This window comes from Anticarsia gemmatalis, chromosome 1 (genome assembly GCF_050436995.1).
Source record: "Anticarsia gemmatalis isolate Benzon Research Colony breed Stoneville strain chromosome 1, ilAntGemm2 primary, whole genome shotgun sequence".
NCBI classification, from domain to species: Eukaryota; Metazoa; Arthropoda; class Insecta; order Lepidoptera; family Erebidae; genus Anticarsia; species Anticarsia gemmatalis.
In genome coordinates, this window is record NC_134745.1 from 1,640,488 (window position 1) to 1,662,535 (window position 22,048).

Consider the following 22,048-nt stretch of genomic DNA (forward strand, 5'->3'; position numbering starts at 1 on the left):
TATATTGATAGATAGCGAAAGTTTTGTTACGTAATCTTTCAACAAATAGTTCAAGTTATTCTTAGAACTTTTCATTTTGTTCAGTGCCGTTTAATCTAGACCAAGTGGAAATCAGGTCACATAAAGAAAATTGCAATAAAATATTTAAGGAGGTTTATTAATTTAATATTATTTGGTAACCAACTAACTATTAACACAATAATAAATTAATCTTATCAGCTAGCTGGCGCTCCACCAGATGTACTAGTCTTCTTGATATACCAGTTTTCTTTGTAAATCTTTTTCCTCATGCCCGGCTTTTCACTTTCTGGACTATCGTTGCTAGCCATAGCGGCTAGTTCGCTATCGAGGAGCTTTGGCATCATAAGCGGCGCAAAGCCGTATTGGAACTGAGGTTCTATAAAGCTTAGCCTAGTTTTGTAATTGTGGAAGGGCCGGGACGCATACGCGGAGCTATCTCGTGGCGTTCCCTTTGAGTAATCGTATTCGTACAATTGTTGCTTTGGTTTAGGATGTCCGAAATACGATTTGCTGTCTTTATCCTGCGACGAGTGATAATTGAACGTCGGCGCGACTGAGTACTTGGCTGATTTCTGATTTTGTTTTTTGTCTTCCTCTTCATCGTCGACTAGATAATCCGGCTTTTGTTCTTTAAACAATTTGTAGTAGCCTAATTTGTTCTGGTATCTATCCAATAAGCTTTCCGGTTTGCTGATTGCATACTCTGAATAATAGTTCTGTTTCATTTTGTCTCTGGCGTCTTTGTACCTAGAACGACTTTCTTTCGGAAATTCGTCACCTTCTTCTTGATATTGTTGAAACGGGGTGCTGTCGAAGTTATAATCGGAATGAGGGACACCGTAACTTTCTGGATCAAAAATGTCCTTTTCTGCATCCGCGGCTTTTACGTTGTAGGCAGGGAATCCGAGAGCGGCGTCATGATACGCCTTTTCGAAATCTTCCTCGCTGTTTTCTTCCCGCTTAATAACCTCCGCTCGCATTTGTTCTCTTAACATATGCATCTCATCGGGCGTTTCCTCTTGAATTATAATACGTTTTGACTTTTCGTGAACATGAGAAGCTGGGGCATTATAAGATTCGGCTTGAGGACTCGAGTGATGATAGTGGGTCTCGTGTGATGAATGAGGATGTTCTTGTGGAGCGGGTGATGGATGTTCATGATGATGATGAGTGTGGGACTCGGAAGATGTGTGTGGGTGTTCCTGAGAGGCGGGCGCAGGATTTTGGTGATGATGACGCTGTTGTTCAGATGACGAGTGTGGGTTTTCATGCGCTTCAGATGATTGTGAGTGATGGTGCTTCTGCGGCTGTGATTGTTCTTCATGATGAGCCTGAGGCGGGGGCGTGGACCGCGCCGGTTGCACGTGTTGATGAGGATCTATTTTAATGGATGCACTGGGAGCTGTCAGCAAACGAATGTTATTTTGATATTCCTTCAATATTGGTTGAAAGTTAATATTTTCTGAAGTAATATGCGCCGGTTCAGAATAATATTTTGGTGGATTATGATTGTCGTTAACGATTTCTAGACTATTTTGTTGCTTTTCTTCATTTTGTTTTTGATAACTTTCTTTTTCCTTGTGGGTCGGTTCATGATGCTCCTCGGAGGACTGAGGACGTTCTTTGTATTGTTCAGTGTGATGATGTTCATGGTAATTATGTGGAGCGTCATTGTGTGACTCGTGAGACGATTCATTCTCGTGCTCGGCCTCGTTGTGATGCGGCTCAGCACTTATCGCTCTCTCTTCGTGCACTTGCTCTTCAGGTGAAAAATTGTAAATAAGGTGTGAAGGAACATCTCCGTAGTTGCTCTTCAATTGCAGCGGTTCCTTTGTCGTACGCGAGTAACTGTACGTTACAGGTTTCTTATCAGTATTTGAACCGTAAGAAATATGCACCGGTTCTGATTGTGTTTGCTTGTTGTAGCTCACGGCCTTCTGTTTCACAGTTTCTTTGTAGTTAGGTGAATGAGCGGAACCCACCTCGTATGTAATCTCTGGCGCATCATCCAGAGTTTCATGATAAGTAACGGTTGTCTTCTTGGGTACATCATTATGCTTGTCATATTTATTAGGCTGGATAGGCTTCTTATGTTTCTTCTTTGAAGCCTCCTTCTGTGGTTTTTCATGGCCTTCTGCGCTATTATACGACGTAGTCTTCTGTACAGCATACTCTTTCTGGTAATTTTTAACTGCGGGAAGATTTAGCTCTGGCAGTTTTTGATACGTAGCTTGATTGATTCTGGGCAAAAAATGTTGCACTTGAGGCACCAACGGATTAGCAAATGTCAAAGGTTCAAGAAGGGTTAAGTCTAGGAGTGGAAGGGTCGGTTTTGTTTCCAACTCCACAATAGTCTTCTTGCCATTGATATCGTTTATGTAAGTGACAACTTGCTTGGTTGGATCCGCTTGAAGTTTAGCTTTCTTGTTTTGAGAGTGTGAACTTTCTACTGGTCGTGAGTGTTGTGGTCTCTCTTCATAACTGTGATGTATTTGCGGAGCGGGAGGGGATTGCTGCAAACGTTGGAATTTTACCTCACCGTAAGGCGTATGGTGTTCTTTAATTCTTTCATAATGAGGTCCTTCGTCAATTATTTGGAACTTAGATTCGTAATGTGGAAATTCTTGAACTCGCTGAAACTTGGGTTCTTCGTGGCTTGAATGAGACTCATGAGACGATTGTGTGGTGAGCTGTAAATGAGGGGCCTCTACATTTTTCTGGTATTTCACATCACCGTAGTGAGTGTGTGGAGCCTCCTGGATCCTTTGGAACTTCGGTTCACCAAATGATGAATGAGGTACCTCTTGAATCTTCTGGAACTTGGTTTCACCAGGAGCTACAGGCGCAACAGTCACTACGCCTGGCGCCTTGGGTGTTCCGATAATTATTTGTGGTTCTTTTTGATGTGAGTGTTTCGGTTCGTTTTTGTGATCGTTTAATTTTTCGTGGGACTGCGTATTTGTAAACACTGCTTTGTTGTTTGTTGATTGTTGCTGTTGGGTCTTCGGAAGTCCCCACAGTTGGGCATGATTCACAGGAGCTGGAGCCAAATTTGTCACTTTGCCACCATAGAGCTGTCCGAATGTGGGAAACTGATTGAGCGGTGTAGGCAGCGGCCCCTGCAGCGCTGGGAGTCTGTAGGGGGCGAAGAACTGGCCGTTTTCTTGTTTGAATTGAAAGTTGGCAGAAGCGGCGACTAATGGTTGTGCTAAATGTTCCGGTAACTTCGTTTGAAGCTGTACAAATTGCTGAGGGAACGCCAACTTATACCCTGATAGCTGTGGTGTTCCCACGAATTTGTTTCCATAGGAATCCGTCAAGTGGTTCACGTAGTTTTCTTTAACAGGAACAACTTGTGAGGCTGCGGTCTGTGCAAGTCCTGGGTAAGTAGTCTGTTTCTGATACGAGTAGGCAACGTAGGGCGCGGCACTCGCGTACACTCCGGCCGGCGCGTGACGGTACAGCCGCGGAGAACTCTCTGCACTTTCATTATCTGGGACAGCTGCATAAAAGGCTGTCTTATCACCAAGCGTTTGGCTTAATGCTAGCCAGCAAACGGCTGCCAATAATGCCTGAAACCGAACAAAAAATAATAATCAAAAACACTGACTCTATTATAACACAAATTTAATAATTAGTATTTGTTTTTTAATAAATGTATTATTTTATTAAATTACCTTTCTCCCCATGTTGGGCGACGTTGTGTCGTAGCCAGCGGGAGCGGCACTGCAGCGGCGGGGCGCCCTCCGCGCGCTTATATCGGATCGTGCGCGAGCGCAACCTCTACCGGCCGCTCGTCTTTTTGCTAATACCACTCTATTTTCCACCGTTTTAGGTACAGCGCCACCCGAAATGATATAACATTTGGACACTCGATAATGTTAAATAAAATAAGCCAAATTGTTATTATTCGTTTATACATTTTAATTGGAAACAAGCAAATAAACATAATACTTCCTGTGTCCGGATACGTAACACGATTTTAAGTCAATGGTACGAGAACATTAACAAAAGAGCCGCCGAAGACACTCGCTGGAGTCGGCGGGTTATATAAACAGCGACTGGGTGAAAGATTTTTTGCGAGTAACAAATGCCCGTTACGTGAGTTGACGAGAGCGCACAACAATAAAACGAAGACATCGCCAGCGCCGGCGGCGAGTGCGTCGCAATGGTATAAGGGCGACATTACAGAACTATGGTCACGGTCGAAACAGGTGTTTATTTGTGTAACGTTATTGCAATGGGTTTCTTCATGGTTGTCACAACCGACCAAGGATCATTGATATTAACCATTTTCAAACGAGAAAATTGATTTCATGCACAAATGTTTGTCAACAATCTTAACGCAGTAGGTGTTATAATTGGAACATTTATCCTAATTCCCAAGTTAATTGTGAATACATTAGTGTTCACTTTCGTAGCCCACTGCTTTCTTTCCACCACGGTCACGGTCAGTGAGTTAGGGAGCCTAGGCACTGGAAACCCAGTGAAAGTCTACGTATCAACGCTCATCGATAAAGCGTAAATTGATATCGAACGAGTAAACAATCGATATGGGTGATGCGACTCTGATAGATGATACAGCGTATCTGTTCGTTTCTCTTAGTGAAAACTCATTGCAAAATGTTGACTAACACTTAATTATTTAGCTATTGTTAATCACGATAAGCTAGCGTCTCATTGGAATTCAGATATGTTGGTAAAAAATCTGTATCGATCTATGTCGATAAACTCCAATAGAGATCGTAAACAAGTAAATCTTTAGAAGAATAGGTAGGAAAACTTCTCGTAGTACTCGTAACCAACGGTCTAGTAAGACAAGATACATGTATCGTGTGAATGAAGCAAGGGAGGTGTCGTTCTTTAGTATCTTCCTACCCCGATGCGAAAGCGCAATGTTTTTTCATATGTATGAATGTATGTAGATATGTACTAGAGTAGGAAGACTAATATAATCTATAATAATACATAATATAAGCTATATTTTTTGTTGTTTGTGGATCAGTAGCTGTTGTTTATTATTTCCGTAACGATTATATCATAGTTTTCCGTGGATATGATATTTAGTTAAATATTATATTTCTTTAAGTTTACTTACCAAATTGCTTTGAAACACGACAGGCTCTTTAATCAACATGAAAGTTATGAAAATCTTAACACAATCGAATCAAAATTAGTCATAGTGCAATTCTAGTCAGTTTCTAGAGCGTCTCGACTTGTCCAAATAAAACGTGAAAAAATATTTCAATGAAAAAAACAGATATAGAAATAACGACATCCGTTGCGACGGTGATCATCACGCGCCGCTACCACTGCGTGGGGGTTTGATTCCCACGCCACGCTGCAATTTGAGCGATATGTTCAAAAGTTTTGGCTTATTATATAAAAAGGTTAATAGGCCTGATTATGAGTCGGTACTTTGTACCAATTTTTCATATACGCAAATGATACTTCATTTCGAGTCCCTAGGTTTACTAAAGTCCCCGTGACACAGATTAAAAAACTGAATATTTTCAGTGTGCAATACTGATTGAAATTTACAGCCTGTGTTGCCTGATTAGTTAATAAACAAGAGGCATATTGTCCGCAATCCGTGAGATACGTGAAGGTATTTTATTAGTCACTAGTTGTCAAACGCAACGGATTACGAAGCGAGACCACAAATTGTTCAAGCCGCAACTCACTGGTTCTGTATTTTTGTTTCAGTTACTGATTAATTTATAAGTAAGTAGGTAGTGTTCCTATTTTCTTTGGGTGACCTAACTTTATCTACAGCTACTGATGAGACGAAAGGTATAATAATATGGTGAAACCATAACGGCATCACATCAAATATCGTTGATTAGATTCTGGCAAACAATAGTCCCGTTTTTTTGTTTTTTTTAACCCATTACTGTCCCACTGCTGGGCAAGGGTCTCCTACCAAACGAGGGAGGGGTTAGGCCTCGAGTCCACCACACGGGCCAAATGGACCGGGTTGAGGACTCACATTTTACACTTAAAAATCACCTTAGCAAATAAAATCTACGAACAACGCTAGGGTTGAATCGCCGCTATCAAGTACTACCTACCTACTTAATTTCTCAGAAAAAGTGGATCAAAAGTAATTGACTGATTTTTTTTTTAACTAGGCCTCCGTGAAAAGCTCATAGCGGGGGCTCGAGAGGCCATTACATCGCCAGTGCCCCGTGACATGAAACATGCGTATTGAGAGTAGGGTGCACAGGTCAATGCTCACTTTGATTACTTTTCTTACAATACAGTGGTTGCAACTTTGAACCAACACTTTTATATAATAAACGGTCATTGGTTACGCTTACGCATTTTTTGCAAGGTTACTGTTCGTGTCCGTTGACTCCGTTTCAATAAGTCTGTTATTAATATCGTATTTATTTCCTTTGCCTTTCTTTCATTTGTGTTATTACGTGAATCGTTCTGTTCTTGAACCTTTTAATGATCATGTTGGTATACTTCTTTTAAAAGCAAGTATCTCCTGCTTAACTTAATTATATTTTTAAGGGACGATGACAACGATAGAAATGTCACGGTCTGCAATTGTAGAAAGATTTAGGTATGAGTTTTTTAGTTATCAATTCTTTTACTAGAATATAGTTTTAGTGTATAAATGTAGTAATTTTAAAACAAATTGTGGAAAGGGTTCGGGTGTAATATAACACCCTCATGTTCATAGTATTCTATACTGATACAAATGGAAACGATCTGTATGTTGATTAACGCGTGTATCAGCACATGTTTGCATTATTAATAACGTGGAAGAAAACCAGCGTATACGCACACGCACGCACGCAACCAATGAAACAGCATCTACAAAATACTTTTAATTATTTATTTAATTTAAGTAATATTTACATAAAAAACATACCTTATCATATCTTAAAGTATCTTATTTATATATTTTACATCTTAGGTATAAAACGATTTATATGATTGAAATAAACTCCAACTGTAAACGATCTTACACACGATACTAATGTACTTAGTAAAATGAGGCAGATTTGGGAACTGTTGATTTAAGGTCCGTTGAAATCCGACGGAACATACGTCGCGTATTATCGGTCGCTTAACGGCAGAACAGACAAAATAATGTACAGTAAAACGTTTGACCGTTCACACTCAACCGATCATGCGTCGGTGCCTAAATAAGCTACGCCCAACGCATCTTCCGTCAGATGTGAACCAACCCTTATTAAGCTAGCAATTTTCATTCAATTGTATTTCTTTATTGTAAGGCAGTGTATTGTGCACCTAATTATGACATGTGTCAACTATTAATACTATACTTTAAAATATAGGTGGCGCTAGCTAGGCAAAAGACCCTGACTAAGACTATATTACTATTTAAGATCTTTTTTAAGTTTCCTGGATTTTATTTTCAAACGTATTTACGTCATAAATATAATAATATCGACTAGTAGGTGATAAATTGGATACTTGACTATCAGTCAAATCAGCTACTCTTTATGAATTGTCGAAAACACATTTTAGTATAGAAATGTGGTGTGTGACGTTACAGTTTCGTATTTTCGTTGGTATCAAATGAATGTCTAATAAAATGTTTCAGTCTGTGATAATAACAATTTCAACATTATTTCAGAATTTTACGCGTACAAGTTAACAATTCTTCATTAACACAGTCAAATACCCAATTAACGATAAACAGCTATTAGAATGAAATGAAAAGTAACATTTAACTAGAAAGCCGAGTTCAGTATATTACTGAACAATAATTATTTCCCAGCAATAAAGTAACAAATTGTAGTTTCGATGAATAGAAGAACATTCTCGCTAGTACATAGTTATATACTAAACATGCATAGAGATTCATAAATTTCAAGACGCCATACAAATTAAATTGAGTGCACATGACTTGGTACATAGTGTACCGTAAAAAGTTTCAAGTAATAGTAATAAATGTTATAAACAATCTTTAGAATTGCATATTAACAAAGTATCTTAGAAGTCAGTAATCTAAAATTAGAACTTATGTTAACTGTCAAATATAATATGTCCCTATTTTTTAAGGCAAACCTAATCCATGTGAATGCCTATGTTTATAAGGGAACGCAGCACCATGCGAGAAACGGATAAAGGAAGGTTGATATCTGACGGAACATACGTCGCGTCTTATCGGTCGCGCAACGCCAGAACAGATAAATGTATAGAAAAACACTCGACCGTTCAAACTCAACCGATGATGCGTCGGTGCGAAGCCCATACAAATTAAGTTACGCTAGATGCATCTTCCGTCAGATATGAACCTTCTCGAACTATTCCGTCTATTGTATTACCCAATTGGTAGTATTAGGCTAGCCTAATACATCTAGAAATTAATAGTTTCTAGAAACATATTCGATTCGGCATTAATCGGCCCAGGGGAAAAGATAATGTGTAGATGAACCCGATTGGCTAAATCCGAACAAATGAGTCGAGTCGGTTTTGTTGTTTAATAAATATTGCCGAACCGAATATGTATATAGCAAGCCTTTCTTGATTTTACCACCTAATACAAAAGTCACAAAAAATCACATAAGCTAAGCCTGTTTCCAGACTTCACACATAACATATTAAATTAAAAATACAACTGTTACTCAGATAATAAAAAAAACGGTCAAGCACGAGTTGGCCTCGCACACTAAGGGTTCCGTACCATTGTATATAAAAACGACAAAATCACGTATAGGAGCCCCCTTAAATATTTATTTTATTCTATTTTGTCAACTGTTTAACTATCACGGCTCATACAGCCTGGTGACAGATTGCGAATCTTCAGTAATAGGGTCTCATTTTTACTCTAACAGTACGGAACCTTAAAAAGCAAATTCACATTCAACAATCACATAGTCTTAACAGTAAATTGTAAATTACTAAATAGTACTAAACACTTATCAAACACCTAATCTATTGAACACATTGCTTGTTATAGTTAAATTATTTGCGATGTTCTTCATGCCTAGTCGCGCTTTCACGCCGTTGCTGCCTTCAGGCATAGACAACCTTCTTTCAGGCTTGTTAAAAACTTGTGTAAACTTCTGGACGGGTTTCTGAATAGGTTTCTGGACAATTTTAGGCAACTGCTTAGCCATTGGTTTGGCCACTGTCTTAGTGGCTGCCTTGTTCGCTTCAATCTCTTTATATTGTACAAGATTAGAAAACTTAACCGACTTAGATTTAGGTAAATCGAGTTTAGTTTTAACACTAACGGGAGTTTCGTCCGCCCTCATAGTACATCCCATGGCAATTTTCCGTACGTTATTCTTTGAGGTAGTGACTGTGACGATTTTCTTGGTTGGCGAAGGACTTTTGAGGATACCTTCGTATTTGAGAGCGTCTTTGTCCATAGGGATCTGGTCTTCCTCAGGTTCCTGTGACGCCGGCTTTGAGCCGAGACGAGCGTATATCGGCTTCACTGCCGCCTTCGTTGACACTTTAGCAGCAGTTTTAACAGTTTCCGAGTTACCGAGACGCGCAAACACAGTTTTTGTTGGACCTAAAAGGAAATTGCAGCTTTATGTAAGTAAAATTTTATAGCTAATTAACTGTGTGAAACGTTGTAGTTAATGATCCTTAATAACAACGCATAAACTAAACGTAATGTTTGCATTTTAAAATGCAAAATCTAGTAAGTGTAAGTTATGTTACCTTCTTTGACGGATGGCTGCGCTGCGCCCGCGAAGCGAATTTGGCGGGCTTTCTTCATATTAGCATCAGCATCACTCCTGTTTAAGAACAATGTAGATAACTTACAAGAACAATGACTAATAATGACATCTAGTGATCAAGTTTCCTAGATTTATTTTTAGGTGGGAACTCTAGCTAAGTGCTGAAAGGCACAGAGTTTCTCTAAAAGGCGTGTTACTGCATGGAGAAATGTGTTTTCATGGAAATATAGAAGTAGTAGGCATAGATCCTATTTTTTTAATTACAACACCATGACTGTGGTCTCAATAGTGACTGGCCACCGTTAAACTTATTAGTAATATAGTTCCTCAAAATAATGAAATACTTACATGAGTTCAATGGAAGAGGACTTTCTCTTTAGTGAAGATGGGCTGGTTTTAGGCGAGTCTGCTGGCGGATTGCGCGTGTAGTGCTCCAGTATACGACTCGCCGCTGTAATATAACACAAACTTTAAGATACAAATCAGAATCAGAGCCCACATATATCTGCTACTTATGTTCAAGTTTATTAATATAAATAAGCTTTAATTATAGATCTTTTTCTTCAATACACCCACATTTTAAGCTCATTAAGTTTGCCAATTAGCAGAATCCAATAACTAGAAAAAAGTTTTGATCATATAAAAAACTTAAGAACCCCCCATTTTTTCTTTTCAACTGCAATAGTTGCAAGTTTATGATAGGCCATTGCATACATACATTGTGTAATTATATATGTATACTAACGTGAGGAGGGTTGTGCGACAGTGGCGCGGCCGGTGATGGCGGCGACAGGCACCTTGGCGCCGGCGCCCGCGCCCGCCGCCGTGCTCAGCACGCGGTCGCGAGCTGTACTCTCGTGCACTTGCTTTGCGTGCCTGACACAAATACAACACACACTTATATAACAGTATTTGTAATTAATAACTCTACTACCTTGTTCATAACAATTTTTACTTATAATTGAAATTGAAATAATTTAATATAAAACAAATATTGTGTGATTCACAAGGCAGACGTAATAAGTCATTATTTTATATACACAGCTTACAGGAAGCTATAAATATTTAATCAAAGTTATTACAACTAAAAATTAACACAAAACTACAATATAATACAACCAATTTATTTTTTCATGCATCTCTGGTATCAGTAGTAAAAAAAAAATCATAGGTCAATAATATACTTGATAAAAAATTCACTGACTGTGTTACAGTCCAATTAAACATCTTAGGATAACATACACACACATGGTAGACTACCTACTAAGGTTGATGATGATATTTAGGTAACACAATATCATCATCAACCTAGCCTTTCTTGCAACTATGTTGAAATTGGCTTACAGTCTCACCAGATGCAGCTGTATACCAATATCTTTCATAAAGCAACATTCTTAGGTAATACAATATGTCTACAGAATTAAAGCTTACCTCAATATGGCAATAACATCTCCCATTCTAGTAATGCCCATGTCTCTCAAGTACTCTTTGTTCAGGTCCAGGAGCATGTCATTCTGAATCCTGTTCTCTGTGAATGTGAGGGCGTACGTCGCCGACACGTCTGAAGGTATACCAGCAGCGGTGAAGAAACTCACCCACATGCCTACAACATAAAAACATTTTATAATACTTTTATTTATATAAACATGATGTGAATAGAGGTGGAATACCAAAGAGTATATACAATGACATCTCCATATACTTCTCTTTGAATTGAATGTTGTAGAAAAATCTACAATATTCTTCTAAGAAATTGTGTTTTTTTAACCAGAATGAGAATTCCCTATGTTTTGTTTGTTTTTTTATGGGTAATGAAACTATGTCAAAATAAGGGTGAAACAGAAGTTTCTTTATCAAAACTTTATTTTATCCCAATACAGATGTAACGCCTCCACAAAATAGACGGCTGAACAAATCATTCACGAATTAGGTAAGACAAGTGGTAATAGGTACGCGCTTTTCGACATTGTTTAGAAAGTTATTGTATCCCCAACATCTCGGCTATGACAAGTAATATGATATACCGTAAGAAAGCTTTGTTAAATATACAAAAACATCTGGTCAAATAATGTTTGGCTAACAAAATACCACGGATTTGATCACTGCCACTATAACCTTGAACTATCTTTGAAATCACCATAATTCTCGTACCTAGCCATTATCCAAACAGTATAAATAAAAAACACAATCACCAGTAAAGTTTGTATCCATTTTTGCTGCAGCTGCATTCATTTTATTTTAGAAAAATATCGAATTACACCAAAATACATTGACACTTTGACAGCTAGAACAACAACGTCATAGACAAACTATTTTTGATCTGCATAGACTCTTGTAGATTAGATCATCGTGCTTAGACGTTTCTGTTTGGACAGCTATAAGCGATTTTATATACAACTTACGTATTTTCTCATGGAAATTACGTTAAACTTCATAAGTAAACTTACCTGCCTAATATATTTTGTATCTTACAATTTACATACAAGATTATAACGCTTGTCAAAGATGTACGCGTTTCATATGCAGTAAAGAAACGTAGCCTTTGACACTATTGACATTGACAGAATCTCCCGACTTTTGGTTAACTTTGTGTTGATTCAGTTGATTGGAATAGTTCTAATATAATATTGTATCAAATATCATTTCTGAATTGAATTTAACTAAACTGATCATATTGTTAATGTTTCACAATGGCTAACTTTACAACTGATGGTAAAATTTGTATCGAACGTGAACTAGAAATTAATAGCACTGCAGAAAACTTTGATGATCTCGAAACACGGTTTGATATTAATCAAACGTGCAAATGGATTACTGATAACAATTATTCGAAGGTAAACATTGACGCTGACATTCCTACCTAAATTATTACATCTTAAAGACATTTTTTGCGAGTCTAGTCAGCACAATTCAAAACTAACCTAACCATAATAATATTGTAGGAAAATCTAATGTACTGTTACGTTCTCTAGGTATGCTTGCAATTTCCGGATGAGTTACTGCCATTCAGTGCAAAAATATATGAAGAAATAAAAAAGAAAATAGATGTTGATCTTTACATTCTTGGTGACACATCATATGCAAGGTTTGTTTACTCTTAACATTAACTTCATGAGCTGTGTGCTCAGTAACATGTACATTCATAGTTCTTGTAGTGTTAGAAATAATATATACTTTTCATTTTGTCTTATAAAATTTGGACTGAATTCATTAAATTATATCTATTTGATATTTATATTGCATTATTAAATTTTAAATAATAAATTTCCTTAAAAAAATATTAGCAAAGTTAATATTGCAAAATATCTTAGAATAATATGTAACTATCCTATTTCCATATTACAATGATTTTTAGTTGCTGTGTGGATTCAGTAGCTGCGATGCATGTGCAAGGCAATGCAGTCATTCACTATGGTCACACTTGCTTCTCCAAGACTAACATCCCAGTGTACACTGTATTGCCTAAGAAAGATCTTGATATAGAAGCCACTTTACAAGTGTTGAAGGAAAACTTTAATACAGATGAGAATGTCAAGCTGTGTTTGTTTTATGATGCAGATTATGAACATTGTAAAGGTAAGCATTCAAATCCATACTGAAAATGAAAAATGAAAAAACATTATGAATGATGATAATGAAAATGATGATAATGATAATAATGAAAATACTAATGTTAAAATTTTCATATGAGAAAGTGTATCTGTGTTTTATGCTCTCACAATTAAAACACTGAAATGATTTCACTAAACTTTATACTTAGCACAGTTACAACGTTCCTTCGTATCCCAATGGTTTTTTTACATTCTATATTCACAAATTCTTTAGCACTAAGGCAGGATGTAAACTTCCTTTGCTCAACTTCCCCAATGTTTGTTTATTACAGGCAATATTTCCAAATACTGGTTTCAACACTACCCACACAGTTACATAGCATACATAGAGCTGCAGGAGAATCCCACCAGATTTCTAGGCAGAGTGGTGAGGAACAAGGATGGGAAGGAATTCCCAGTGGATGTGCTGCAAGATTACATTTGTGTTAACGTTGGGACTAGAGGGCAGACTCTGTTTAATTATACCGTGTCTATTGCAGGTATGTTCTGCTGTAGATTATTCTTAATTAACGCATAATTGTTGTAATATGCACCATTTAATTTTAAGCAAGAAGTGGCTGGTTGTCATTTTTGTCTTCAACATAATAATTTCTTCGTAATTTTTCGCCATATGAGGCTAGTTATATTCAGAACTATAAAGTTAAATGATGCATACTATTTATTACCTTCTCAAAATAATAAAAGAAAAAAATCACTGAACTTTATATGTCTATGTTGCAGCAAAAGAATGGTACTTATTAGATCCAGACACCAGTAAAGTAGAGCGTTTAGAAGAGACCATGTGGTTCAAACGAAGAAGGTTCCTGGTTGAGAAGTGTAAAGATGCACAGGTTGTGGGCATTCTCATCTGCAAGCTGGCTGGAGACCAGACTAAAGACATCATTACCAGGATGAAGCAGCTATGTAAAGTGAATGGAAAGAAGAGCTATATTGTGTCTGTTGGCAAACCTAATGTACCAAAGCTAGCCAATTTTCCTGAAGTAAGTTAATGAACTTTTTGTCAGTATAGATTAATTTGGTGATTAAGGTAACCAACAAATATTATCAAAAGGCAGCTAGACGAGTCATTCAGATAGTCTTCAAAAATTCAATACGTATAACTTAATTTTCTTTACAGATCGACATTTACGTGATGATTGCGTGTCCAGAAAACGAGCTTTACCTAACCAGTACAAAAGATTTCTACAGGCCTATTGTATATCCCTATGAGTTAGAGGTTGCACTAAACTCAAACAGAGAGCCATACTTCACCACCCATGTCACTGACTTTGACCAGCTACTGCCAGGGAGGAGGCACTACTGTGATATTAATCATATAAAAGAGACTACAGATGTCAGTCTCATCACAGGGAAGATCAGAGAAACCAAAGTAGACACGAATGAAGGCAGCAGTATGGACTTAGCAGAGAAACAAAACTGGGCTCTAGAGAGTATCGGGCAGAACCTCCAAGACAGATCATGGAAAGGTCTAGAACAAAAACTAGGAGAAACAGAGGTCAAAAAGGCAGAGGAAGGTCGCAAAGGCATACCGCTACAGTACAGCAATGAACCAGAATGAATTTAGAATAATTATATTTTATATTTACACATGTGTGGGTATCTAGTACAAAGTATTTTTGTCCTACTAAGTAAGACTGCTATTACACAATAAATTACTGAAACAATTACAATTTTTTTTCTTTTATAAAAAAAATATTGATTTGTTGATCTATTAAGAGATACACATGTAAGACCAACTATGCAAATTAAATGAGATAATATTTCAAATCCATAGCATGACCAGCAAATTACACACAAACTGAAATAAAATCTAAACATTTATATTATAGTTGATCCCTGAAACACATTTTATAGACAGCAGATCATAATACTTGTGGCTCTAGGATTTCTGGTTGAGTGGGTTCTGTGGAGACTTGAGCCATTCTTTCCTAAGCATTTGCTTGAGCTGTGACAGCCTTAGCGATGGATTTTCAGCCTTCAGAATTGGTAGGTTAATCTCTTCAAATGCTGTGTAAGCTGCCTTCAATCTCTTTTCTGGATGCCTGTCCAAGTCTGCCTTATCACTGTAACAAATAAAGAACAATGTATAAACTGCACCTTTATAAACAAAGTAGGTAAAACATTTAGCGATAACTCTGAGTCAAATCTAAGTTGTATGTTGTTGTGTACCACTAAATATGGGCATAAGTATTAGTTAAAATACAAACACAGCATCACAACTTTTTCGTAGACCATACAAACTTCCCTTACCACATTCACACCCATACTCTCTCATCATCATCTTGTCATACATCTTTTTATAAGAATATAATGTTTGAATAAATACCTGAGTATTGAGATAGCTTCATCCACAGACTGTGCTACTTCGCCTTCCAATTGTAGTCTGTTGATATTCTCTTCTAGAGGAGGTTCTTCTACTACTACTCTAGTTGGCTGCAACAAAAAATGTATGCTTATAATACTGTAAGACTTTTAATAATAATTGAGGGTAGAGGATATAACATAAGGGAAAGTTGGGTATATTGGACCGCTCGTTAAATTGGACCACCTCTAAAAACCCGTTTCGTAGTAATTTTATTTCAAAAGTGTAAACACATAATGAAGTGCAACTAACTTCATTTGACATCGGCTATTTTTATTTCGGCATAAAACCAAGCGTGTTGTCTCTGTTAACAATAATCTATTTTTCAGATATTTACTGTAATTTTATGTGATCTGTGCTAAGGACGTAACTAAATTAAAGGTAAGTTGTAAAGATTCATATTTTTTTTTGTATATTCGTAATGTATCTGCAAATAACTGGCTAAAACTATTTGGCGGCTTTGATATGTTATGTCTTTGTTTTGATGTAATTTCCTTAAAATTATACAGTTCGATTAAATGGACCGCATGTAGTTTGATAAAATGGACCGGTCCAAATTACCGAACTATATTTTTACAATTTAGTAAAATAAAATCCTACCAACTTTCTTGCCTCTTTACAGGTGACCGAGAAAAGATATTATAAGTGGAAACCTGAAGAAACTGCGAGAAACCAAGGAGTTAAGTGAGGACTCTTCAGAAGAAGATGTCATCGTTTTGGATGATTCAGATAGTAGCCGCTCTGAAAATTCTGATAATGAGTGTGCTACATGTAGATTACTTTAATACAGTGCTACATGTAGATTAATTACTTGAATAAAAGAGGGCCAAAAGTTGACTGGGTGAAATGCGTGCGATGCCATAAATGGAATCATCAGACTTGTATTACCAATCCTGATATTTGCGATGATTGTTTTTCTTAGGTGATTTATATATGAGGCTGATTTCGAGTTCTTTTATAATTATATTAGATTTAATCTATAATTTTTGAAAAAAAATGATTTAGTTTTGTTTATTTTTCGTTAGATCTACTCTTAAGTCCAATTTAGCAACCCCATGGTCCAATTAACCATACTGGTTTGGTAAATTGGAACAAAGCTCCGATCTCATATTTTGTTAATTTGAGATAAATATATAATTATAATGTTGATTATTGTTAAATAAAAATAAAGCCAATTAAATGGAGTTTAATTTGGTATAAGAATTGTTTTTAAAATAATTAAAAAATTGTGTCAAAAACACATTTGAAAAAAAGTGGTCCAAATAAACCGACTTTCCCCTACATATTGCTAGATTTACAGTTTATATTTAAGAGTCTAGTATCCTATCAACTAAATTGTGTGACAGCAAATGTATGAATACAACTAGTAAAATTATATCAAACAGAAGTTTATGAATTGTGAAACTGGGTCTCAATCAGTCACAATTATTTTTTTACCGGCACATTTTGGTTAAATAACATTGTGTACAAGTATAAATGTTATTTGCTCCACAAAAACAGTCCTTGGTGCCATCTAAAAAATTGTCAAATAGTTACCACAGGTTTGGGAGGTTCAGGCTTAATTGTTTTCTCCTTCATCTTCTCAATCTGTGCTCGGGTGATCTTTGGTGGTGGTGGAGCTGCCTTTGTGTTGCCCTTAATAGAGTCCATCTCTTTCTCTAACAAGGCTTTAGCTTCAGCCTTCTTTTGTAACTGTTCTTGACGCTTCTTTTCTTCGGCTTCCTGAGGGAATGACATAAGCATAACTTTAGCAATAATTCAGAATTCGCTTGAAATTAAATTGGGATTCTTATAGCTTTAATGCAGTTATAACTTTTACAGCTCGCACAGGCTGGTTCCGCGTAAAGTCAAACTAACCTTTTTCTGTTGTTTCTTCTTCAACTTATCATCATTGTCCTCCCACTCTGCGTCTTCCATCATCTTCTTTAATTTCTGATCTTTCTCCGTTTTCGCATTCTCTTTACGTTGCCGGGCAGCAACAGCTTTGCTGTTTTCACCAGCGAATTTCTTCGGCATTTTGGCTACAAAGAATATACAATGAGGGTTCACAATTACGTATGATGAATGATGCTGTGAAAGTTGTAGCAGTACTTACTTGATTATTTGTATGAAGCCAATAAGATTATTATTACAAAACGTTTTATAAGATGGAAATAAGAAAAACAATAATTTTCGGCAGCTCTTTCTCTGTATATTAGTTTGGTTATCTGTGGACACTGGAAATTTTTGCAGCCTTGTCATCGGATTCCATCTCACAAACAGCTGATTCGATGGATCTCAATACATACTTCAAACTATTTAGTCGATTTATTCATGAAACATTTTTAGAAGCAATACAATATTTATTTGATTTAATTACCTATAATCTTAATAATATAATCATAATCCTTTATTTGCCAGAAAACAATTAAATAGTAAAATAATAAAAAAGCAGCGGGCCAACACTACTTGTCATATCATCATCTAACCATCACTGTCACTGTCAAAGTATATATTTTGGTTTCGTCGAAGTCCATCGTATTTCGTACAAAAATAAAACACATCGCCGTAAGACGCTGTTCTTAGTTATTTTGTTATTAAAAAACGATATGGCTTTAGTTGCATATGATAACAGTGATTCGAGTGATTACGAAGAGGAAGACAACGAAACTCCAACAGTTGTCGTATTGAATAACAAAACAGAAAGTAAAACAGGTCTCAAACGTAAGTTATTTACCTGATGGTTCTAAAATTATGTACATTATTCTCTTATTCTGGTCTCACGGTATCTCATGATTGCATAGCTTTACTTACTTGAAACACTTTTTATCCCAACTCTATAAAAAATAGTATGAACTAACGTCCTCGATTCAGTTCCAGAACCCAAAACTCACACGACACAAGCTATCATAAAAGAGGAAGAGCCACAAGAGAGCAATGGTCCAGCCTTATTCAACCTACTGCCACAACCATCAAAGAAAAAGCCTGCTGTTATTGAAGAAGATGATGAATTTCTGCACAAAAAGGAAGATGTTGGCAGTGTCAAGCCTAAAGCTAAGATAACAGTACCTTCACTCAGTGATGTAAGATATCTCTATCCTATTTCATTGCTTTAGCATTTCTAAACTTTTGTTTATCTTATTTAAAATGTTGAACCTGTGGACTTGTTTAAAAGAACTTAATGTTTACATAGGTACATCTAAGTAATTAAAAAAAACTTTATTTTTCTTTCAGTTCAAAGATGTGGAAAACAGTACACCAGTTGCCAAACCGAAAGCACCAAATGGGGTAAGATTACATTATATTTTAATTTGAAATTGCTTTAATAAACAATCACATACAAATTTTGATGTAGTAAAGAGAAGCATTAATATAAATCAATCATTTGTTTTAGAAAAAGTCAGGTTTACTGAGCATGCTGCCACAGCCCAGAAATGGAGTCACAGCCACAACAAGGTCATTAATACCAAATGTTCTGACAAAGAGACCCACTCCAGCTCCTGTCAAAAAGAACCCACTTCCCACACCAATAAAGAAGGCTAAAATCAACCCAACTCCTTTGATCAATGACTATTCAGATGACAGTGACAATGAGGAAGTAGAAACAGACTTCTTTTCAATAAACAAGCCTGTAGACATTCCTGAGGATGTGGAGATGCCTTTAGATATAGAAACAAGTACAAGTACAGAGAACAGCACAATTGCAAAGAAACCCAGAGGTATTGAGTCATTCTTCAAGAAGGAAGAGTCACATGTACAGTTGGAGGCAGAATATGATAACAGTATAGCAGAGTCTGAAGCTGGCTCTAGTTATAGTGAATATAGTGCTGAGAGCTCCAATACACAGGAAGCTGTACTTGATGAAGAAGCAGTGAGTATTTCAATTTAGCTTTACATACATTCATATAATTACTCCTTTCTTCCTTGAGAGAAACTGGAAACCAGATAAAGCCACTTGCTATATACCTACTGACTTCTTTTACTTAATCTTTTTATCCATACATCCAAATGTTTAGCTTTTATTGTTAATTAAATTTATTAGTATTTCTACCATTATTGTTTAAAATTTTATCACATTTTCTTATTATCTCTATTATATGTTATTGAAGGTTGCACCTTCACAAATTGATGTTTACAGAAATATATCAAGTGTGGGTAAAAATGTAATATTAAATTATGTTCTTTACAGATCTTAAAACTTTGCGGCACGCGCGGCAAACGAAAGCGCGAGGACATTCAGATAGTGGACATAAACCAGCAGGAAGTACTGGCAGATGCAAGAGAGATGTTGCTCAAAGGTCTCATGGATGACACCAGCAAGCGAGTGTCCTCTAGCAAGAAGAAAGGCAATGAACCCACAAGCCAACAGAGAAGGAAACACCAGATTACATATTTGGCTTACCAGGTGAATATTTGTTTCTGAAATAAAATATTTTGCCATGTTTCACTCATGTACCTATGCAGAACCAACAGCCATGACTGTTCATGATTCTGACTATAGTTCTCTATTAAAAGTACACTTTAAAGTGCACATTCTAGTTTACTAATGATTCAAATTAATCAATTGAACACCTTGATCACTGGGTTAATTGCCGAAATGCTAACATTATATCTTATTTTCCAGGCTAAGGCAAATGAAGCTGACCTGCAAAACCAATGGGCAAACAGCAGAATGTCAAAGAGACAGACTCAAGCAAAATATGGTTTCTAGTGTTCATTAGATAAGTTTAATTTAAGTAAGCATGCAATTTCCAAAAGGGCACATGTCTTGTTTCTTTGCTCTGTGACATGAGCTCTTTTCAAAATAGCATATGAAAATAAATTGTAAATAAATATCATGTTTGCAATGAAAATAGAAATAATTTTTAAATAAATGAATTTTATTTGTACAAGTGCTAATGTGCTAGTTAATGCTAAGTGGTTGGTCTACAATCTCCTGGCTTTCCTTGGACGTGGGGGGTTCCATGAGATGTGAGTGTTGTCTGTGATTGACACTACATCTAGGCCACCCATCTGTAATCCTTTGATTGCAGCCTGAAATAAAAAAAAATGTTAAGAGAGGCTTCATAATGGTACAAACATCTCTCTTTTATTGATACAATAATATCTTACCAATCTTCCTGGTCCAAGGCCTCTCACCCTTACTCTAATTGCTCTATAACCTCTATCAATTGCCCTCTGAAAATATAAGTCAGTTTAAAATAAACATATGGAGCACAACAATGTACTTACATTGACAACAAATGAAGCCTTTATAACATGTCTCTTGCCTCTTAGCAAAGGTGCCCAAAACTATATGATGAAAATCATTAGATTTTAATTATTCAATTTCAAAGTGGAGTTCTCTAGTCTCGGCCTAGCCCCTATGGGAAGAAGTGATGTATGTATGTTCAAATAATACTTACCATAGCAATAGCAATGGCAGTAGTCTGTGCAGCAATGTTAGTTCCTTTCTTAGTATTCTTGAAGCCCTCCATACCACAGGAGCGGATGATCTTGACAGTGCCAGTAGCATCCGTCACAGAGAATACTGTGTTGTTTGATGTCACTCTCACATTGCAGATAGGAAGGTCTTTGTATAAAGTGCCGCCGACTAACAAGTTGTCTGATTCTAGAGTTGGGAATAGGTTATGTTTTCTGTAAAGAAAATTATAAAAAGAGTATTGCATGAAATAGTTTACATATTTTAATTGTTATTAATGATTAATGTCTAATTGGTCTTGACTCTATAAATGGCCAGAGAATGAGTAACTCCTCCCTTAAGCTACAAGCCCATTTGGGTCGATTGTTTACAAATAATTAGACTATTAATTATGTGTACCAAGTTTTAATATTAAACTTTATTGGATGTTCTATTGTATTATTTGCACAGGCTTACGTTTTTAAGACAGCATCTAAATCAATAAGCTTTTCTCCCTGCACTCCCTCATCTTCCAGAGGTATTCTCTTATGGTCGAATTTCTCGGTCGCTTGAGGCGCAGAGGTTTGAAATAGCCGCGCTACACTAGCAGCAGGCACCCTGAGGGTGTTCCTTATTGCACTAAGCATATTGTCTACAATTTATTTCTCTTTTATGCAATATTTTGATAGTAAAGGTAATTTTTGTCCTGCGATGTAATTATAACCTAAAATAATAATGTTGACATTTCGCATTTGACAATTGACTGACACAACACTAGTGACAGTTGCGTTCAGTTACTCTTCATTGTAAAGATAGAACTCTTGCCTAATGCGTTTAATTCAACCTCCTTGTTGTTGTATTTATATTTTGCCCATTACTTCGTTCGCGTGGAAGGATTTTTCAAGTCCAAGTACTATATTGTCTTAATATTTCTAATAGTTTAAAATGATCGGCCCAGAAAGTGGTATCGAGATCCACATTGGAATCCGTTCAG

At 36.5% G+C, this 22,048-nt stretch overlaps 6 protein-coding genes across 6 annotated transcripts; 2 read left to right on the forward strand and 4 right to left on the reverse strand.

Annotated features, from left to right (window-relative positions):
* Positions 1-138: 138 nt before the first annotated feature.
* On the reverse strand, positions 139-3,806 carry LOC142987229 (uncharacterized). Its single transcript, XM_076135856.1, has 2 exons — positions 3,699-3,806; positions 139-3,593 (listed from the first exon to the last, which is right to left on the reverse strand). Exons 1-2 carry the CDS (start codon positions 3,708-3,710, stop codon positions 216-218), a joined length of 3,390 nt encoding a protein of 1,129 aa, XP_075991971.1. The 5' UTR covers positions 3,711-3,806; the 3' UTR covers positions 139-215.
* Positions 3,807-6,847: 3,041 nt separating this feature from the next.
* Positions 6,848-12,010, reverse strand: LOC142987249 (uncharacterized). The gene is made up of 6 exons (XM_076135896.1): positions 11,894-12,010; positions 11,133-11,304; positions 10,447-10,577; positions 10,050-10,152; positions 9,682-9,758; positions 6,848-9,529 (listed from the first exon to the last, which is right to left on the reverse strand). The coding sequence occupies exons 1-6, from the start codon at positions 11,931-11,933 to the stop codon at positions 8,928-8,930; spliced, it is 1,125 nt and encodes a 374-aa protein (XP_075992011.1). The 5' UTR covers positions 11,934-12,010; the 3' UTR covers positions 6,848-8,927.
* A 244-nt stretch (positions 12,011-12,254) lies between these two features.
* Positions 12,255-14,982, forward strand: Dph2 (Diphthamide biosynthesis 2). Its single transcript, XM_076135909.1, has 6 exons — positions 12,255-12,535; positions 12,674-12,786; positions 13,057-13,277; positions 13,585-13,791; positions 14,033-14,292; positions 14,430-14,982. The coding sequence occupies exons 1-6, from the start codon at positions 12,392-12,394 to the stop codon at positions 14,868-14,870; spliced, it is 1,386 nt and encodes a 461-aa protein (XP_075992024.1). The 5' UTR covers positions 12,255-12,391; the 3' UTR covers positions 14,871-14,982.
* Positions 14,868-17,918, reverse strand: LOC142987264 (coiled-coil domain-containing protein 124-B-like). Its single transcript, XM_076135920.1, has 5 exons — positions 17,770-17,918; positions 17,532-17,695; positions 17,211-17,396; positions 15,639-15,745; positions 14,868-15,375 (listed from the first exon to the last, which is right to left on the reverse strand). The coding sequence occupies exons 2-5, from the start codon at positions 17,688-17,690 to the stop codon at positions 15,192-15,194; spliced, it is 636 nt and encodes a 211-aa protein (XP_075992035.1). The 5' UTR covers positions 17,691-17,695; positions 17,770-17,918; the 3' UTR covers positions 14,868-15,191.
* Positions 17,919-18,148: 230 nt separating this feature from the next.
* On the forward strand, positions 18,149-20,516 carry LOC142987274 (uncharacterized). Its single transcript, XM_076135933.1, has 6 exons — positions 18,149-18,377; positions 18,528-18,736; positions 18,888-18,941; positions 19,048-19,524; positions 19,843-20,058; positions 20,278-20,516. Exons 1-6 carry the CDS (start codon positions 18,263-18,265, stop codon positions 20,362-20,364), a joined length of 1,158 nt encoding a protein of 385 aa, XP_075992048.1. The 5' UTR covers positions 18,149-18,262; the 3' UTR covers positions 20,365-20,516.
* Positions 20,513-21,805, reverse strand: mRpS11 (mitochondrial ribosomal protein S11). The gene is made up of 4 exons (XM_076135945.1): positions 21,532-21,805; positions 21,059-21,290; positions 20,766-20,831; positions 20,513-20,687 (listed from the first exon to the last, which is right to left on the reverse strand). Exons 1-4 carry the CDS (start codon positions 21,699-21,701, stop codon positions 20,580-20,582), a joined length of 576 nt encoding a protein of 191 aa, XP_075992060.1. The 5' UTR covers positions 21,702-21,805; the 3' UTR covers positions 20,513-20,579.
* Positions 21,806-22,048: the final 243 nt, after the last annotated feature.

Bases quoted from the DNA above. Each gene is read 5' to 3' on its own strand.
- LOC142987249 (XM_076135896.1), bottom strand. From the start codon at position 11,933: ATGAATGCAGCTGCAGCAAAAATGGATACAAACTTTACTG. The intron at 10,153-10,446 runs GTTAGTATACAT...GTTATATTACAG, and splicing joins TGTCGCACAACCCTCCTCAC to CGGCGAGTCGTATACTGGAG. The intron at 9,759-10,049 runs GTAAGTATTTCA...GTTCTTAAACAG, and splicing joins TCCTCTTCCATTGAACTCAT to GAGTGATGCTGATGCTAATA.
- Dph2 (XM_076135909.1), top strand. From the start codon at position 12,392: ATGGCTAACTTTACAACTGATGGTAAAATTTGTATCGAACGTGAACTA. The intron at 12,536-12,673 runs GTAAACATTGAC...TACGTTCTCTAG, and splicing joins CTGATAACAATTATTCGAAG to GTATGCTTGCAATTTCCGGA. The intron at 14,293-14,429 runs GTAAGTTAATGA...TTTTCTTTACAG, and splicing joins AGCTAGCCAATTTTCCTGAA to ATCGACATTTACGTGATGAT.
- LOC142987264 (XM_076135920.1), bottom strand. From the start codon at position 17,690: ATGCCGAAGAAATTCGCTGGTGAAAACAGCAAAGCTGTTGCTGCCCGG. The intron at 15,746-17,210 runs GTAACTATTTGA...TTTTTGTTGCAG, and splicing joins CTGAACCTCCCAAACCTGTG to CCAACTAGAGTAGTAGTAGA. The intron at 15,376-15,638 runs GTATTTATTCAA...TATTTGTTACAG, and splicing joins GAAGCTATCTCAATACTCAG to TGATAAGGCAGACTTGGACA.
- LOC142987274 (XM_076135933.1), top strand. From the start codon at position 18,263: ATGGCTTTAGTTGCATATGATAACAGTGATTCGAGTGATTACGAAGAG. The intron at 18,942-19,047 runs GTAAGATTACAT...CATTTGTTTTAG, and splicing joins AACCGAAAGCACCAAATGGG to AAAAAGTCAGGTTTACTGAG. The intron at 20,059-20,277 runs GTGAATATTTGT...CTTATTTTCCAG, and splicing joins TTACATATTTGGCTTACCAG to GCTAAGGCAAATGAAGCTGA.
- mRpS11 (XM_076135945.1), bottom strand. From the start codon at position 21,701: ATGCTTAGTGCAATAAGGAACACCCTCAGGGTGCCTGCTGCTAGTGTA. The intron at 21,291-21,531 runs GTAAGCCTGTGC...TTTTCTTTACAG, and splicing joins TTAGATGCTGTCTTAAAAAC to AAAACATAACCTATTCCCAA. The intron at 20,688-20,765 runs GTAAGATATTAT...TTTTTATTTCAG, and splicing joins GCCTTGGACCAGGAAGATTG to GCTGCAATCAAAGGATTACA.